We start from the raw sequence: 19,262 nt of genomic DNA, 5'->3' as shown, positions 1-19,262 counted from the left end.
TAAAAGAAAAGCTGGGGTGGGGAAGCCAAGCAAAAGTAACTTGTGTCATGATTTTCGCTGACTCAGGACTGATATAAGAGGGTGGAGAGTTTAGCTAAGGAACCAGCAAAAAGCTGAAGGATTTCTGCTCCATGTCTTCTTCAGAACTCTGGGAAGAGAGGCCCTACAGGGGTGCCACTCCAGGAGGAGGGCCTCATTGCCTCTTCAGAAGCTCCCTGAGTTTCCTGTGTTACAGAGTCTGCAGAAATGCCCCCAGGCCCTGGGAAGGGTGTGGTAGCTGCTGGTGTGGGCAGGCTTCACAGGAGAACATACTCTGACTCTCCCAGAACGCTGATCACAGGGCCCCAGCAGGAAGTTCCACGCGAGGTACCAGGTGGGCTGAGCCCTCATCAGCTTAGAGGACAACAGCCCTCTGATGAGGATCAGGCTGAGAGGGGAGCGTTCGTGTGATTTTCACCCTGAAAGGGGACTTCCCTGGTGGGTGAGCAGCCACCCGGTGGACAAGGGCCACTGTCACTGTAGACACTGGCAGTGACTCGGGGCACTTCTGAAGGACCTTCATACAGATCTGAGACCCCTGATAGCTATTGGGCACCTAGATTCCTTCCTGGAGGGGAGAGGGGGAAGTGGCTGGAAGAGAAACTGCACATTTACCTGAAAATAATTATTTTAAATAGGAAGGAGGCTAATTAAAATGGCCAAATCTGAGATAGCTTTAATTGGCAATTGCACCTTTCCTGATTATCTACAAGGAAGGGTGCTCTTAAGAAAGATTGCATCAGTGTATGATGAAATAATTGGAGTAGAATGCAGTTCTGCCCTTAGTCTCAGTAAGAGCTGACCTCCATGCCTTAGAGCAGGGTTGCCAACCTTCTGGCACCAGGGACATTTTCCGTGGACAAAGTAGAGAGTATAGTTTAGGGAGAATTCGAGCACGTTGCATTCATTGTGCATTTTATTTCTATTATTTACATCAGCTCCACCTCATCAAGCATTAGATCCTAGAGGGTGGGGACCCCTGCCTTAGAGCACCCTTCTCTGGCCCCTTTCCAGCCTGTTCCTTCTCAGAAGCAAGGATGCCATGATTCCTCATCCACTCCTTATCTAAACTCTGCCTAGTTGTCAGAACCTTGGAATCCCCTGTCTTAAGAGCCCTGATGGGGAAGGCAATGGCACCCCACTCCAGTACTCTTGCCTGGAAAATCCCATGGACAGAGGAGCCTGGTAGGCTGCAGTCTATGGGGTCACTAAGAGTCGGACATGACTGAGCGACTTCACTTTCATTTTTCACTTCCATGCATTGGAGAAGGAAATGGCAACCCACTCCAGTGTTCTTGCCTGGAGGATCCCAGGGACAGGGGAGCCTGGTGGGCTGTCGTCTATGGGGTCGCACAGAGTCAGACACAACTGAAGTGGCTTAGCAGCATCAGCAAGAGCCCTGAACCAGCTTCAGTAACTTACAGGAGCCTCTTCTCTGAGTCTGACCTGTGATCAGCATTTGCACTGACTCCATGTACACCCTAAATGTGATGGGTGTACAAGGGTGGCCAATTTGTGAATTGAGCTTTGGAGTATTGACTGTAGTGCCCACTCACAAATGTTAGATGTTCCTTCCGGAGGTAGAATCCAGCTGGGAGTGAGAGGAGGACTGGCCAGAGACTCAGACCTGGGCCCATCGTTCCTGAGCTGGCACATTCCAGCCTGAAACTCCAAGTAATCCCAGAATTTATATTGGAACTTCATGTTCCAAGTCATGAAGACGTGTATTTTAATTAGAATAGAACTGATCTATTACAGGCTTGTAAATTTCAATGATAACATCTAACTCTTTAGACTTACCATCTGTGACCTCCTCTTGTATTCCAGCGCCAGTCCCCACATGTATAAGGGGCAACCTGGCATTGCATCATTAAATTAGTTGTTCCTGTTACACAGACATGGAACAGGTAGTCACAAATGTTATGAGCCTTATCAAAGAAGAGGTACAGGATCTTAGAATGTGTATAGCAAGGGCCAGAAGCCAGCGCATCTGCTTATTCCTCTGCACAGATATAAGTTGTGCCAGGCCCCTGGTCAGACTCATGTCTTCACTGTGTACATTCTTCAAGCCTCCCCTCCATCCAGGAAGGCTCCTGGCTGCCCAGTGCCTGAGGCCCCAGAGTCCTGCCCTTGCAAGACCCTGAGTGGAATGAGCTTTTATTTCCATGTTTCTTTCTCCTGTGTATCCCAGGCCTCTGTTGCAGGGTCTGCCCTGCAGAATATATTGTTCGAATGTTGTGTGAGCCGAGCAGTAGCTGCCCCCTCCTTTTCGATGTACATATATCAAACTCTACCTGAACTGAAGTGGTTCACAGTTTCAGAACAGCAAGCTAATAGAGCTCTTCTATTTTTCTAGCATGTCACCCTCCTTTCCTGGAAATCATGACCTCTTGAATCAAGTTTTTCCTACCTTTTCTTGTCAACTATTAGAGTTGGACTCTAGTTAGGAACAACTTTGGGAAAGTAATGTGACCTTGGTGAAGGTTATGAACACGAGTAGATCTGAAGTGGATTCCATCACTTATTTAGTCATTCCAGGTAGAATATTACCATTTCTTATCATAAGGCCAGCAACCCCTGCCCTCTTCATATCATAATTGAATAGAAGACAAACTTATCATGGCATGTCTCACTATCAGAGTTTAGAGGTGATGGGGGCAGAAAGTCTAGTCATTTAGTGGTAGTTAATAATCTGCTGATTTCAGTCATCGTTAAAGCCTAAGAAGGCTGCCTAACCATCTCACATTGACAGCTGGTGTCCTCCAAAAATTAACTAGGAATCACACTGAGAATACATACAGATCCTTGCTTTATTTCTTTTGCTAAATTCTCAGATAATTTTACATTTCCTGCCAGGCCATTCCTTTTCATGCTGATAGAATTGAAAAGAATCATGTACCATGGGAAAGCAATTAGTAACTCTTTTCCCCTCTTTGGTGATTTTTTTTTTTTCTCCCAAGACTCAGGCTATGTCATGATTAAGAGAAAGATAAAGCTGAACTCAATTCTGTGCTTTCTGCTCATTGCTAGACACTATGGATAAGAAAACCACACAGACATGTGGAGGGTTCCAGGTCCTCTGACCACACCCACTCACCAGGTGACTGTTGTCATCTGAGAACCTCTGTTTCAGTAACTCAGCTCACCCACCTGCTTCTCCATCATTCCTTTAAAGACAGTGCCCAGCTGTTCCAGGCAGCCAGTCTGAGAGCTTTCTGTCCAAAGCTTAAGATAGCTAAATCTCAAACAACACACAATAAGATTGTTCTAAAGCTATTTGAGCTAATTTTACTTGGGAGTACAATTTTCCTCCAGTAAAGAGAGCCATATTTCAAGTTTAATTAATAAAATATAATTAAGCATTGATTTGCTGTTCCTCTTAAAAGATTCATTTCGGGTAGAAATACATGACAGGGATGATCAATAGTAAATACCTCTTCCTTGCCTGATGAAAAGACCTTTCCCACTAGTACAGTACAATGCTTTCAATACTTAAAAACACCAAAAGAGACATCATTTCTCTAGATTGTGACCTTCAAGTGATGTGCTATGATCCAAAAAGTTCCAGAACTCAGAGTTCGACTAAATAGCAGATGTCTGACAGGTCCAGTCTCTTCTTATTTCTTTCCCGCCTGTACCTTATACATCATTTCCATCCAAGAATGAAGTACCTGTTTTTCTCTTGTGTACCAGGATTTCCAGTTGGTCATTGCCATTAGGGAAACTGCATTAATGTGCTGCTATTATCTGTGTATGTGCTTACCTCTGCCACTACAGTAGCGTCCTTGAAAGATAGATTTATATGTACATGTATATTTCCTTGCACACACACAAAATGCTTTTATAATTATTCATAATTCCTTATATTTTGTAACCAAGTGAGCAGATGGATGGATGAATAAATGACTCAATTTCAGTAACTTCTATTAGCGGAAAAGGTGTCAGTAATAAAGGCCCAAAATTTGATAAGTTTATCTACTTACCGCCTCTGATTTAGTTCTCAAAAAAACTCTGACTTAAGGAGTTTATACATGCTTAATATTGCCCACAGAACTATATGTGTGTGTGTGTGCTCCATTGTGTCTGACTCTGCGACCCCGTGGGCTATAGCCTGCCAGGCTCCTCTGTCCTTGGGATTTCCCAGGCAAGAATACTGAAGTGGGTTGCCATTTTCTCATGCGGAAGAGCTTCCCCACCCTGGGATCATACCCATGTCTCCTGCATTGGCAGGCAAAGTATTTATCACTGAACCACCAGGGAAACCAATATAGTTGAATATAGACATTCATAAATCCATTTGTACTCTAATTTAGATAGCTTGCCAAACTTAAAAATATCATTGAATGTTTATTGTATAGTTTTCAAGTTTTAAACTTAAATGAAATTATATAAAGTATTTAAAAATGTTTTATCATTGGAAAAACTCTTAATTTGTATATTTGTAGAGGTTTAGTTTTCAAATAGCAATATTTTTTCAAAGTGTTTAAAATTCCTCTTTATGTTATTCATTACACTGTCATCTTGGAAAATAAATTAGCATGGTAAAAATCCCCTAAATTGACTCCAGATTAGTTATCTAAGCATGAAATTCAAGTAAACATTTGCTTGTACCCTACTTGAGAAAAGATCTTGCACTGTATTCATCATTAATGGCTATAATATTCCCAACAAAGAAAATGCAGGTGATGTTGGCTTGATGTGCAGTGGATTTTGTTCCTAGGATATGGACAGAAACAAGAATAAAACTATTCAGAATGAATGAATAGCCCCACCTGCTTCAGAGCAGATGTACAAACTGGGACATATTGTGTGTGCAGCCATTGTTATTTTAGCTAATTCCTTGGTCCTAAAGCATTAGATACATTTGGCTTTCACCACTTCATAAATAATAAGTAAATAAATGGATGGATACATGGATAGATAATATTCAGATTGACTTGTTTTTTGTTGTGCTCCAGATAAAGAAATTCAGAATATAAGAGAAATGGACAACTGAAGGCCCTTTCATATACTTACCCTGTGCTAGAAAAGTTTATATAAACAGTTCTTAACAACAGTGTTCCTAGTTGTGGTCTCTTTATTCCTTTTAATTTGGTAGAATTTAAAGAGCTGTAATAAAAGTGATCCTAAACAGTTTGTTCTTAGGATGCTAAACTCAGCAAATATCCATTAACACATACCATTTCCAAAGACATCATGCCAAAGGCAGGTGGCCATTGGACAGGCTGGATCAGAACCACCTGGGACACTTAGAGACAAAAAATATTTCTAGACTTCTTTCCCAGAGATGCTGTTTGAGTAGATCTGAAGTTATGCCATCAAATCTCTGTATTCTCGAAGACATCCATGGTTAGAAATCAGTTGAGAGGTGTAGTTGTCAACCAGGGGGACATGTCAATGTGTAAAGTCATTTTTGGTTTTCAAAACCAAGAGGGTACGTGTGCTATTGGCATCTAATTGGCTAAGGCCAAGAATGCTGCTAAGTATCTTACTATGTGCAAGACAAACTTGTGTATCCACAAAATGAAATGATCCAATCTAAAATGTCACTGATGCCAAGTTTGAGACATGCTGGTCTAGAAAGTAAAGATACATCCTTTGAGTCTATAATTAGGGTGAATAAAAGAGGCACAAAATATTATTTGTTCATAATTGAATACAGTGGCATTAGTCTAAAGACTAAAAAATTAAGCAAAATCAAAAAAAATGTTTTACCTTGAAATAAGTTCATGGTATGACTGCAGACAATTCCAGTTGAAAAAGTATGTGAGGAGCATTGAAGAGTTATCTGCAATTGGTAGGATATCTGTAATAGGGATTATCTGGAGACATTATGCCTGTACTTGGAAAAAATGATTAAAAATTTTACCTTATCCTGAAATGTTAGTAAGGGGAAAAAATGGTTTACTTGTAGAAAGGGAAATTTATTTTTAAATACTGACTGACAAACATAGGACCATTTAAACATAAGTGCTATTTAGCAAGTTAACAAAAATCAAATCTATGAAAGATGCAAATGATTTTTTTCATGGTTTGGTCCTTTTTCATCTTTGTATTGTTCTGTTGTAGATTCTGTTTTCTAGTTTTATACCATCTCTAGAGATCAAATGCTCACAAGCAGGACATACAGAAAATTACTGAACAATTATTTTGGTTGCTGTCAGTGCAGGGTTTGGATTAATAATGAAACCAATTAAATTATCAAATACCTCCACTGGCAACAATAAACATTTAATTTCCAGAGAGAAATAAGGTTAGCTATGTTGAACACCTTTTGCAATCACAGTGATAACAAAATTTTTCAAACATTAGGGAATTCTGCTATTTCGTCCAAGAATCAGCAGCAGCTTGATTTAATTAAAATAGCAACAAAAGTATCCTTTTTTTTTTTTTTTTTTTTAGCTGTCTCATGCATCTCTGATAATAACCAATCAGCAGAAATGACGGAATGCCTCAAGCAGATGAACAGCATGCCTCCCCTCACGCAAGAATGTACAGTCCCATGTCGCAATGACTGCACCTTCACTGCTTGGTCCAAGTTTACACCCTGCTCCGCGAATTGTGAAACAACTCGAAGTAGAAGGCGACAGCTCACAGGTAGGTTGTGCATTTTATTCTTTAGCTTCAAGCAGGTGATGCTGTCCTGAACCTTTTGAGAAGAATATCCATTCCAGAAGGATGGGAAATTATATCACCTCTCCCTTTCCCCCCACCCTCCCTGCCATTATGTATCTCCTAGGCATATGATTGACACACAATATGTACTCAGTTAATACTTGTGAAATAAATGAAAGATATGAACCATTCCAAAGCTATGAAGTTCCTCTCTATATAGCGTTTTAATTTTTATCGTGATAAATGGCAGTATATCAACCAACTTCCTTAGAATAGTAAATGGCAGAGTTTCTGGTATTTTTCATGCCAGGATCTCAGCAAGCTTGAAAGAAGTACCTGATTTGTTAAAAGCATCAAAGACAGACCTCACCTATATCATTGTCTTTTGCCGTTACCTTATCGGTGGGTTCAGTTGCTCAACCATGTCCTACTCCTTGCGACCCCATGGACTGCAGCATGACAGGTTTCCCTGTCCTTCACTATTTCCCAAAGTTTGCTCAAATACATGTCCACTGAGTCAGTGATGCCATCCAACCATCTCATCCTCTGTTGTCCGCTTCTCCCACTGCCTTCAATCTTTCCCAGTATCAGGGTCTTTACCATTACCTTATAAGTAACTTGATATTTTAAAACTTTAGTAGTGGAAGGCAAAAATTGATTATATACATAGATTCTGCTTTTGTGTGTGTGTGCTATGTTGCTTCAGTCATGTACAACTCTTTGTGACCCTATGGAGTGTAGCCCACCAGGCTCCTCTTTCCAAGGAATTCTCTGGGCAACAATATGGGAGTGGGTTGCCATGCCCTTCTTCAGAGGATCTTCCTGACCCAGAGATCAAACCAACATTTCTTGTGTCTTCTGAAATGGCAGGCAGATTCTTTACCATTAGCACTGCCTGGTCGACAAGAGACTATTGGATCCCACCATAAAAAGATACCCCATATCCAAGAGCAAAGAAGAAGCCCCAGCAAAATGGTAGGAGGGGCAAAATCACATTTAGAATCAAATTCTATACCCACCAGAGATGCTTGGAGGGCTCAAATAAACCTTGTGTGCACCAGGACCCAGAGAGGCCACAGAGACTGAGCCAGAACTGTGTTGAGTGTCTCCTGCGGAGGTGCAAGTCAGCAGTGGCCTGCCGCAGGGGCAGGAGCTCTGAGTGTAGCAGACTTGGGTTAGGCATAAACCCTCTTGGAAGAGGTCACCATTAACCCCACCATAGAAGTGCCAGAACTTACACAGGACTGGGGAAACAGACTCTTGGAGGGCACAAACAAAACCTTGTGTCATTACCTCCACCAAAACCTTCTGTAACTACCTCCACCATAGTTTGGCCTCAGGTCAAACAACAGGGAAGGAACACAGCCCTGCCCATCAACAGAAAATTGGATTAAAGATTTACTGAGCATGGCCCCACCCATCAGAAAAGACCCAGTTTCCCCTTCAGTCAGTCTCTCCCATCAGGAAGCTTGCATAACCCTCCTATCCCTATCCATCAGAAGGCAGACAGACAGAAAACCACAACCACAAAAAACTAACCAAACTGATCACATGGACCACAGCCTTGTCTAACTCAATAAACCTATGAGCCATGCTGTGTAGGGCCACCTGAGACAGATGGGTCATGGTGGAGAATTCTGACAAAATATGGTTTGTTGGAGAAGGGAATAGCAAACAACTTCAGTATTCTTGCCTTAAGAACTCCATGAACAGTATAAAAAGGCAAAAAGATAGGACACTGAAAGAGGAACTCCCCAGGTCAGTAGGTACCCAATATACTACTGGAGATCAGTGGAGAAATAACTCCAGAAAGAATGACGGGATGGAGCCAAAGCAAAAACAACACCCAGTTGTGGATATGACTGGTAATGTAAGTAAAGTCCGATGGGGTAAAGAGGAATATTGACTAGGAACCTGTAATGTTAGGTCCATGAATCAAGGCAAATTGGAAGTGGTCAAACAGGAGATGGCAAGAGTGAACATTGACATTTTACACATCAGTGAACTAAAATGGACTGGAAAGGGTGAATTTAACTCAGATGACAATTATATCTACTACTGTGGGCAAGAATCCCTCAGAAGAAATGGAGTAGCCATCATAGTCAACAAAAGAGTCCAAAATGCAATACTTGGATGCACTCTCAAAAATGACAGAATGATCTCTGTTTGTTTCCAAGGCAAACCATTCAATATCACAGTAATCCAAGCCTATGCCCCAACCAGTAATGCTGAAGAAGCTGAAGTTGAATGGTTCTATGAAGACCTATAAGACCTTTTAGAACTAACACCCAAAAAAGATGTCCTTTTCATTATAGGGAACTGGAAAATACAAAAGTAGGAAGTCAAGTGATACATGAAGTAACAGTCAAATTTGTCCTTGGAGTACAAAAGGAAGCAGGGCAAAGGCTAATAGAGTTTTGCCAAGAGAACACACTTGTTAGAGCAAGCACCCTCGTTCATTAGCACAAGAGAAGGACTCTACACATGGACATCACCAGATGGTCAATACTGAAATCAGATTGATTATATTCTTTGCAGCCAAAGATGGAGAAGCTCTATACAAGTTAGCAAAAAACAAGACCAGAAGCTGACTGTAGCTCAGATCATGAACTCCTTATTGTCAAATTCAGACTTGAAGAAGGTAGGAAAAGTCAGCAGACCATTTAGGTATGACCTAAATCAAATCCCTTATGATTATACAGTGGAAGTGACAAACAGATTCAAAGGGCCTATATCTGATAGAGTGCCTAAAGAACTATGGATGGACATTTGTAACATTGTACAGGAGATGGTGATCAAAACCATCCCCAAGAAAAAGAAATATGAAAAGGCAAAATGGTTGTCTGAGGTCTTACAAATAGCTGTGAAAAGAAGAGACGCTAAAGGCAAAGGAGAAAAGGAAAGATATACCCATTTGAATGCAGAGTTCCAAAGAATAGCAAGGAGAGATAAGAAAGCCTTCCTCTGTGGTCAATGCAAAGAAATCGAGCAAAAAAATAGAATGGAAAAGACTTGAGATCTCTTCAAGAAAATTAGAGATACCAAGGGAAGATTTCATACAAAGATGGGCACAATAAAGGACAGACATGGTGTAGACCTAAAAGAAGTAGAAGATATTAAGAAGAGGTAGAAGAATACACAGAAGAACTGTACAAAAAAGATCTTCATGACCCAGATAACCATGATGATGTGATCACTCACCTAGAGCCAGATATCCTTGAATGCAAAGGCAAGTCAATACGAACAAAGCTAGTGGAGGTGATGGAATTCCAGTTGAGCTATTTCAAATCCTGAAAGATGATGCTGTGAAAGTGCTGCACTCTATATGCCAGCAAATTTGGAAAACTCAGCAGTGGCCACAGGACTGGAAAAGGTCAGTTTTCATTCCAATCCCAAAGAAAGCCAAGGCCAAAAAAGTTCAAATTACCACACACTTGTACTCATCTGATACACTAGCAAAGTAATGCTCAAAATTCTCCAAGCCAGGCTTTAACAGTACGTGAACCATGAATTTCCAGATATTCAAGCTGGATTTAGAAAATTCAGAGGAACCAGAGACCAAATTACCATCATCTGTTGGATCATCAAAAAAAAAAAGAGAGAGTTCCAGAAATAAAAAAAATCTACTTTTGCTTAATGACTATGCCAAAGCCTTTGACTGTGTAGATCACAACAAAATGTGGAAAATTCTGAAAGAGATGGGAATACCAGACCACCTGACCTGCTTCCTCAAAAATTGGTATGCAGATCAAGAAGCAACATTTAGAGCTGGGCATGGAACAACAGACTGGTTCCAAATCGGGAAAGGAGTGTGTACAAGCTGCATATTGTCACCCAGCTTATTTAAGTTATATGCAGAGTACTTCATGCAAAATGCCTGGTTGGATGAAGCACAAGCTGGAATCAAGATTGCCGGGAGAAATATCAATAACCTCAGATATGCAGATGACACCACTCTTATGGCAGAAATTGAAGAACTAAAGAGCCTCTTGATGAAGGTGAAAAAAGAGAGTGAAAAAGTTGGTTTTAAACTCAACATTCAGAAAACTAAGATCATGGCATCCAGTCCAATCATTTCATGGCAAATAGATGGGGAAACAATGGAAATGGTGACAGACTTTATTTTCTTGGGCCCCAAAATCACTGCAGATGGTGACTGCAGCCATGACATTAAAAGACACTTGCTACTTGTGGAAGCAAAGCTATGACCAACCTAGACGGCATATTAAAAAGCAGAGACATTACTTTGCCAACAAAGGTCCATCTAGTCAAGGCTATGGTTTTTCCAATAATCATATATGGATGTGAGAACTGCACTATAAAGAAAGCTGAGCACTAAAGAATTGATGCTTTTGAACTGTGGAATTGGAGAAGACTCTTGAGAGTCCCTTGGACTGCGCGGAGATCCAAGTAGTCTATCCTAAAGAAATCAGTTCTAAATATTCATTGGAAGGGCTGATGTTGAAGCTGAAACTCCCATTACTTTGGCCACTTGATGCGAAGAACTTGACTCACTAGAAAAGACCCTGATGCTAGGAAAGATTGAGTACAGGAGGAGTAAGGGATTACCGAGGATGAGATGGCTGGATGGCATCACTGACTCGATGTTTGAGTAAGTTTGAGTAAGCTCTGAGAGTTGGTGATGGACAGGGAAACCTGGCATGCTGCAGTCCATGGGGTCAGAAAGAGTTGAACATGACTGACTGAACTGAACTGAGTACCATCTGGGAAGCCCACATATAGATACATACATACGTACATACATAGATTCTGCTTTTATGGTATATGCTTATTATTGGTTCAATTTACTTCTTTGAAATTTAATGAAAACTAAAGTCATAAGTAGTTTAATCAAAGTATCAGAGCAGTTTTTGCGATAATATATAAATAATTGACATTGTAATATATCTAACTTCTTATCTAGATAAATATTCCAGAACTTCTCTTCATTGTAGGTTTTTTCATATAGGCAAAAAAAGCTTAATTCAGGAAATGAGAACCAAGAAAAATACCAGAATAATAATTAGGTTAATACTATTGGTATTGACATTGAAGAATTAAGCAGAGATGACCATTTGTTCTCATGAGCAACTCAAGTGCTAATTCCCTTGGGTTCAAGACTCCCCTTTGTTTGGATGCATTAGATGCATGATTATTTTACATTTAACTTACTCTAATGGATTGACGAAATCCATGAGAGTCCTTAATAGTATTTCTGCATGCAGATCAGGAACCCATCTGTAAGTAAGGTGAAACATGCAGTCACAAAGAGAAACATTAAGTTACATGTTATACTTTGATATTTTGTCTATAATAAGTGCTCATATATAAATGTATGCAGCATAAAACATATCTTCTGCTTCTAAGATAAAACAGATTTTTAATCTTTAACAATATTAGTTCAGTTCAGTTGCTCAGTCGTGTCTGACTCTTTACGACCCCATGAATCACAGCACGCCAGGCCTCCCTGTCCATCACCAACTCCCAGAGTTCACTCAGACTCACATCCATCGAGTCAGTGATACCATCCAGCCATCTCATCCTCTGTTGTCCCCTTCTCCTCCTGCCCCCAATCCCTCCCAGCATCAGAGTCTTTTCGAATGAGTCAACTCTTCACATGAGGTGGCCAAAGTACTGGAGTTTCAGCTTTAACATCATTCCTTCCAAAGAAATCCCAGGGCTGATCTCCTTTGGAATGGACTGGTTGGATCTCCTTGCAGTCCAAGGGACTCTCAAGAGTCTTCTCCAATACCATAGTTCAAAAGCATCAATTCTTCGGCGCTCAGCTTTCTTCACAGTCCAACTCTCACATCCATACATGACCACTGTATAGTGGGGTAGAAGATATGTGGCAGGAATAATTCCATGTTAAGGGACAGTTTAATGGAACTTGGTTTGCATGTTCGTGTGTCATGTTTCAGAAACCATTATCTTAACAGCTCTGTCCATATATTTGAGATGAGAGAGAATTTCCTTGAGAGGGAAAGAAAATTTTTAATTCGTGGCCAATTTTTTCTTCCTTTTGAAGGTTTGTTAATGATAATTTGTCAGTAAATTGAGAATGAAATAATTGAAAATCCTAGGACATTTATTTATTTTACAGCCAGTAAGTTTGTGTTATCAATTATCATAACTTTAATGACTTTTATTTAACATATACTTTTAAGGTAAATCTTGAAAAACCATTATACTCTATCCTAAAAATTACACACACACACACCAAAAAAAAAAAAAAAACCACCTAGACTTCATTTTCTAAATCATTAAATGCTAAGGTTTTGCCTAGCTAATTGATCTTTGTATGTCTGAGTACCTAGATGACCTAAACAACTGGCCGATTTCATGAAATACATGAACTGTTTAAAAAAAATCAGTCAAATGGATTACATAGTAGTGTCAATTGAAAGAAAAATGCACAATGTGAGAGTTAAGGTGTATTCATGGCCTTAACTGGGGACTACAGCCCTGGAGACAGCCTCTCAAGTAGCTCTGAGAAACTGCTCTAAGGAGGTAGAGGAGTAGGCTAGTTTATATGTGATTTTGTTTCTGTTATAGAATTCGATACAGCATACCTCTTGGTGAAAACGACTAGTTACAGAGAATAGAAGTCTCAACTTTATGATCGTAGTGTTCTAGGAATATGCAAGAAGTGAGGTTTATTAAAATTCTTCCTGAAATACATGTAACTATCTATGGCTCTGTTTGTCCAAAGCACACAGTCTCTTTTTATTTTCTTTAGCATCCTCTGTTGAAAGCATAGAGTGTACTGAGTCAGTCAAGGAGTATAGTGGATTAATCTTTGCAGACTTGGGTGGAGAGTGGGATCGTCTTTGCTCTTGTTCTGCTTGAGTGCCCCCCTTTTGGTCATAAATTCAAAGTTGGGGAGGCATTTCATGTCCCATAGCCCTAGGAATGTTCATTCCTATGTCAAGGTCAGATTTCATTGATAAACAATCCAAGTGCTATGACTAGGTCCTTCTAATGGTAACCATAAATAGCTCTGGACTACCTGTCTTACTAGTCTGTATGATCCAGGAAATGATTCTCCCTTGTTGTTTCTTCTTACATCTACTATAGCACTACTATAATCATTTTAATTCTATATAGAACTGAATATTCAGTCAGTCATTTCAAGTCTCTTAGTAATCATTACTTTCGTCAGAGACTCAGCAGAATAAGCAGAATATATGTTACATTACCAGAAGTAATAATAAGGTCATAATGGGGATTCATGCACTGAACGGCCAGCATCAAACCAGTTCTTAAGAGATCACCAAGACTAGGGAACAGACTGTTTAAGGCAGAAATCTGATTTTCTTTTTTGTTTTTAATGTGGGTGATTAAATGTGTTCTATTAACAAGTCCAATTAAGTCATTACTCTTAAGTGACTCTTGCCATATAAATACAGTCCATAGCTGAGGAAAGGCCCCTCCTGATAAGTGGGAAGTTATGGTTTTCTAGTGAAATTTAGCTTATTGTTCTGATTGAGCTTGAATAACTTTGATAGAAAATTCATATTTATGTTAAAATTTTCAAAGGGATCATCCAATCAGAGTGTTAGAAATCTACCAAGGTGAACCAGAAGTATTGGACATAGATAATTGACCGTAGATCAAAACATTAGATTTTTAAAATTTTTCATAGGATTGTGCCTGTGTTAGAAAAACATTTGATTCCTATGTAGAAGTCCCAAGAAATCAAGATCTGCTCTGGTACTTTGGAATAAATATCTGCTTCTGATGCCCTCATCTTCTCTTCCTATTGTGGATGCTGTTTTTCTTCTGTTTGAGCATTTGTGCGAAGGTGAGTTTGAGGCTAGCAATCCTCTCTACAGACAAGTCTGGTTCAGGGACCTTTTTTAAGTGGGAAATATGAATCTAAGAGTCAATTCCCTTTAGTTTTGTTGTGCATAAACAAGCTAAGAGTAGCTGATAAAGGTCTTTCCATCTAGGCGGGAGAGAGTCCTTTAAATGATATATTTTTTCCAGTATATATTCTCCGGAATGTACTTCATGGGGTATCTGATCCTTATCCAAAGACAGATTACTGTGATAAACTTCAGAAACAAGCTTAAAATGTCCTTTTAACAATTCATTTAAACTTTTGTGACACTATAATATATCAACAGGAGCCATTTAGGACTATAAAGGTATATTACTGAAATTTTTTTTCTATAAAATTATCCTCATTTCCACCAATACAGCCAAACTAAGACTAATTTAGTAAGTCTGGTTTCAATAAACTTGGCCTGATTATTTATATAAGTGTACCAAGAATAGCAATTGTTTATATAGGCTCTTTAAATTTGGTTGCATTTTTTTTTTAAAATTATAAACAGTCCCAGACTAAAGTTTATAAGACTTCTCAAAGCCAGGAAAATTATGCCTAGGACTTGCCATCAGATTTACCTATGATACCTATAGATTTGGGTGAATTCCTCTCTTCTCAAGTCCCCCAGATAGCTTGAGAGTCCTTTCTTATTCACCTGATAAGGTTGCTGAAAGAAAAGAAAGTGTTGCTCAGTCAGATCCAACTCTGTGACCCCATGGACTGTAGCCCACTGGGCTCCTCCATCCATGGGATTTTCCAGGCAAGAATACTGGAGTGGGTTGCCATTTCCTTCTCCAGGAGATCTTCCCAACTCAGGGATTGAACCGCAGATCTCCTGCATTGCAGACTGACACTTTACTTTCTGAGCCACCAACCAAGGTTGCCAAGAACCCTGAAAATAAGGGAGTAGGCTGTCACTCTAAGGGGTTTCATGGCTTCATAAAGTCTTTCTTGGGGTTTCGCACGTGGCTCAGTGGTAAAGAATTCGCCTGAGACAAAGCTAGAGGCTCAGGAGACACAGGCTGGATCACTGGGTCAGGAAGATCCCTTGGAGAAGAAAATGGCAACCCACTCCAGTATTCTTGCCAGGATAATCCCATAGACAGAGAATCCTAGCACACTGCAGTGCATTGGATCGTTAAGAGTCGGGTATGGACATGAGCACAACTGAGCAACAGAGCAAGCACATACGCACAAAGTTTGTATTAGTTTTTTAAAGCTGACTGGTTATATCTGATTCTATGTTTATTCTGAAACACAACATTCCAGTCAAAGCTATAATAACATAACCAATGTTTCCATTGTGCCCTGTTAAAAGGAGAACAGATTTTTATTGAACTTATGCAAATAACTTTATTTCCATGAAAATAAGAATAAAAAGTATCCAATTCTGGAGGGATCAGGTAGGAAAAAAAGATAAATGTTTCACTTCTACTTACAAAGGTATAATTTATCAAATGATTGTTAGTCATTGTACAAGAAATATTTCCTTATATCTAGAAAAACAAAGCTAAGCAGTGATATTTTAGACAAAAAGTCTAAAGAGAAAAAATAGTCTAAAAAATTATAACCCTATCATCAGTTCATTCAGTCCTAGGCAATTAATTTTGTTGCTTTCCCGTTAACAATTTTATGAAGTCATCAGTTTGTTCATTAGAATTCTTTAATTTCTTACCCAGTTCTGTAGTATAATCTGAAAGTTGTCAAAAACCTGTAATTGTCTGTAAAGCAATTATCCTTCAATAAAAAATAAATTAATTAAAAAAAAACCTGTAATTGTCCCCAAAAAAGCCCTTTCTATGAATCTTCTTGAAGATGAAGAATTTTCATAAAAGTAATAGAATAAAATAACTATAAATGACAAAAGACTTTTAAAATGGCATCTTTAAGGATCTGATTACTATTGACAAAGAAATTTGGTTATTTCTGTTACATTTTAAGATAATTTGGACTATAAATGATAACATAGGACAACTAAATTTTAGCAATTTCATATAAACTCTAGAATATTTACATTAACAATATTTATTCATACAATATTACCTAAGATTCATCATCATTCATTTAACAATGTTAATCATATAATTAATATATCAAGTAAACCTAAATAATTTAATAACTTTCTCTGTTTTTTTTTTTCCCTTTGATTTTTCTGGGGCTCTCTGAGAAATGCCAACATTAGCAAGAGGTCATAACAGAGAGATTCAAATTCTAGTTTTGCAAAAGTTTATTTTTAATATTAGAATTCTTTCAACCAATTAAGTTCATGTTAATCTTAGCCAGCCCTGACTGTACATCAAATTCTTTCTCAAGATTTCTTTTCCATAAGCCTATAATTTGCATTTTTTGTTTTAGATTTTATCCTTTGAGTTATCTTTTTTCTTTTTCTCTTAGGCTGTCTTTTGAAAATAATTACTTTGTTTTCCCTTAATAGAATGCATTTCCTTTCTATTTACCCTTTTAAAAGTTTTTTTGCATATGAAAACACTTTCTTTATTTTAGTGGTTCTAATTTCACATATTAATCATAATTTTCAAACCTTAAGAACTCCATCTTTAGTGAAAACCAAGAAAAAACAGTTGTAAACTATCACATTAGCATGTCTGATTGTCAAACTTATGAACATATTCCGTTACCTCTAGAAACACACATTTTTCCACAATGTAATTTTTTCTCCAATGTGGTACAAGACATGTGCCCAGTGAACCAAACATCTTTATTTTTTTTTGTAAGAATATGAAATTTGAGATTTTAATTGCTAAGCAAGTATAAATTTTCCTGTATTTTATTTGGAAATAATCTAGACAGTTGATCAATCCCTATCATTTAACTTAGTAAAACTCTAAAGTTTCAAGTTATCAGAAGATCTAGAGAAACTGTCTTTAAGTAGAAATAGAGTAAGACATAAACATTCTTAGCATTCACCTAAAAATCGTGCTTGCATTGAAATTTCTTTATGAAAATATCATTTTTCTTGCTGACAAATTTTGTTAGTGGTAACATGATCTTTTTTGACATTCAGCAAACATAGATACAATAATGTTGTCATGCTATTGGTTTTTTACTTAAACCAATAAGCTTGTTTCTATTGGGTAATGATTAATCCTCAATCATGTGATCTTAAAAAAAATTGGGTTAACTTGTATTTCTGAGAATTTCTTGAAGCACTTCATTATATTTAAGCCAATTAAATAGGTCTCTCTTACAGTTTAATTTTTATAAAACATTACCAAAGGTAGAAACATATAATATTCTATAATATATACACAGACATATAATCAGAGATCTCACAGCTTCATTTTAAAACTTAAGACATGAATCTGGTATTACAATATAAAACTCACTAGTTTATAATAACTGTTGGAATGAGTTTATTCTTGGAGTTTACTCTTGGATAAAAGCTAACCGCCCCCCCCTTTTTTTTTTCAATCTCAGAAATTAGAGATGGTCTAGATAAGAGTTTCTGAGAAGACCTGGTAGAACATTTACATCTCAAAGACTCAGGGAGATCATTGTAAGCTCTTCCTAGAAGGACTTTTGTTCCCTTAGGGTAAGAATTTTGAAAGAATATTATACAAAGCCAGCTTTTTCTCTAACTGCATATGTAAAAGCCACTGTTGGAATGTCAGGAGAATCCCATCAAGACCTTTTTCAGGATGAAGTTTTCTTAATTTCCAAACTACTTGCAAGTATAAGCTCATATATATATATATGAACCTGGCAGGATATGAGTCAAAGGTTTATCTGACACCACTTTCTTCTGCTTTGAAGCCTTTGTTTCCCATTTAAATGTCAGTTTGTCAGAATAAAAGACTGCATGGTGGGCTGGTATGCTGTTTGGCTTAACACCTCTAGGAAGCACCCTGGATTCATCTCAGCTCTTTCACATGTCTGTTTCTCCCTCTGGCTGTATAAAATTTCCATGGATATTTGGAACACTGGATGACCAATGTTATATGTGTCCCCAAAGCCAGTGTCTTTGAATTAAGGAGTGGGTCTCCTCATGGGACCATTGCATGGTGTGAGGGCTTGCCCTTGCCACTGTCATAACTTTCCCAGTTGACTAAGAAAGCTGTAACTGGTTGAGAAAAGCTGTGTCTCTTATCTTTGGAGCTGAAAGTGCTCACATGGTAACTTATTCAGACAAACTCTGCTTAAAGTATTCAAGAAAAGATGCCAATCAAGCCTCCTATGTAATCATCCAGTCCAAACTACTCTGTGTATTTCAACTGAGCGAGCTCCCAACCTCTCTCAACTGGAATAACCCACTCAGTGGCTTATAACTGAGCAAAATCTTCCCATTGTCTTTCATCCGGGTAACCTAGTTACCTCTTCTTGAATATAAGTTGAAGGAAAACTTACTCTTAATGGCAAGGAGTTTAACAATCACCAAAAAAAAAAAAAACCTTAAGAACTGTGAATCAACACAGGAGATCCAGGACCTAGGAGAGACTAACCCAGTTGTCTAGATTCCCTGAGGGTGTAGATTAGCACAAAGGGCCTTTTCTGGAGGGTCAAGGCCCCAGATAGAGTTCAGGCAAATGAGACAAGTATATTCTGAGTCCCTTAGTGGTCACCAAAATTTTCACTGAAAGACAAATGCACAACACTCATGTTGTGAGTATAGCTTTATCCAGGGTCTGAATGATAACTATAGCCCAGGAGATAGCCTCTTAGATAACTCTAAGGAACTGCTACAAAGATGTAGTGGTGAAAGCTAGTTTATATGTGACTTAAAGGGACTATTTCATGCAAAGATGGGCTCAATAAAGGACAG

The 19,262-nt window shown here is 38.6% G+C and overlaps 1 protein-coding gene across 1 annotated transcript in view; it reads left to right on the top strand.

Annotated features, from left to right (window-relative positions):
* THSD7B (thrombospondin type 1 domain containing 7B) overlaps positions 1-19,262 on the top strand; it is a 911,067-nt gene that overhangs the window by 588,876 nt on the left and 302,929 nt on the right. The window contains exon 12 of the mRNA XM_015475729.2: positions 6,442-6,636. Within this exon, the coding sequence (XP_015331215.2) occupies positions 6,442-6,636 (195 nt within the window). The remainder of the gene's footprint in view (positions 1-6,441; positions 6,637-19,262) is intronic.

Source organism: Bos taurus, chromosome 2 (genome assembly GCF_002263795.3).
Source record: "Bos taurus isolate L1 Dominette 01449 registration number 42190680 breed Hereford chromosome 2, ARS-UCD2.0, whole genome shotgun sequence".
Classification (NCBI taxonomy): domain Eukaryota; kingdom Metazoa; phylum Chordata; class Mammalia; order Artiodactyla; family Bovidae; genus Bos; species Bos taurus.
The sequence above is the reverse complement of the archived record's forward strand: the minus strand, read 5'-3'. Positions and strand labels throughout refer to the sequence as shown.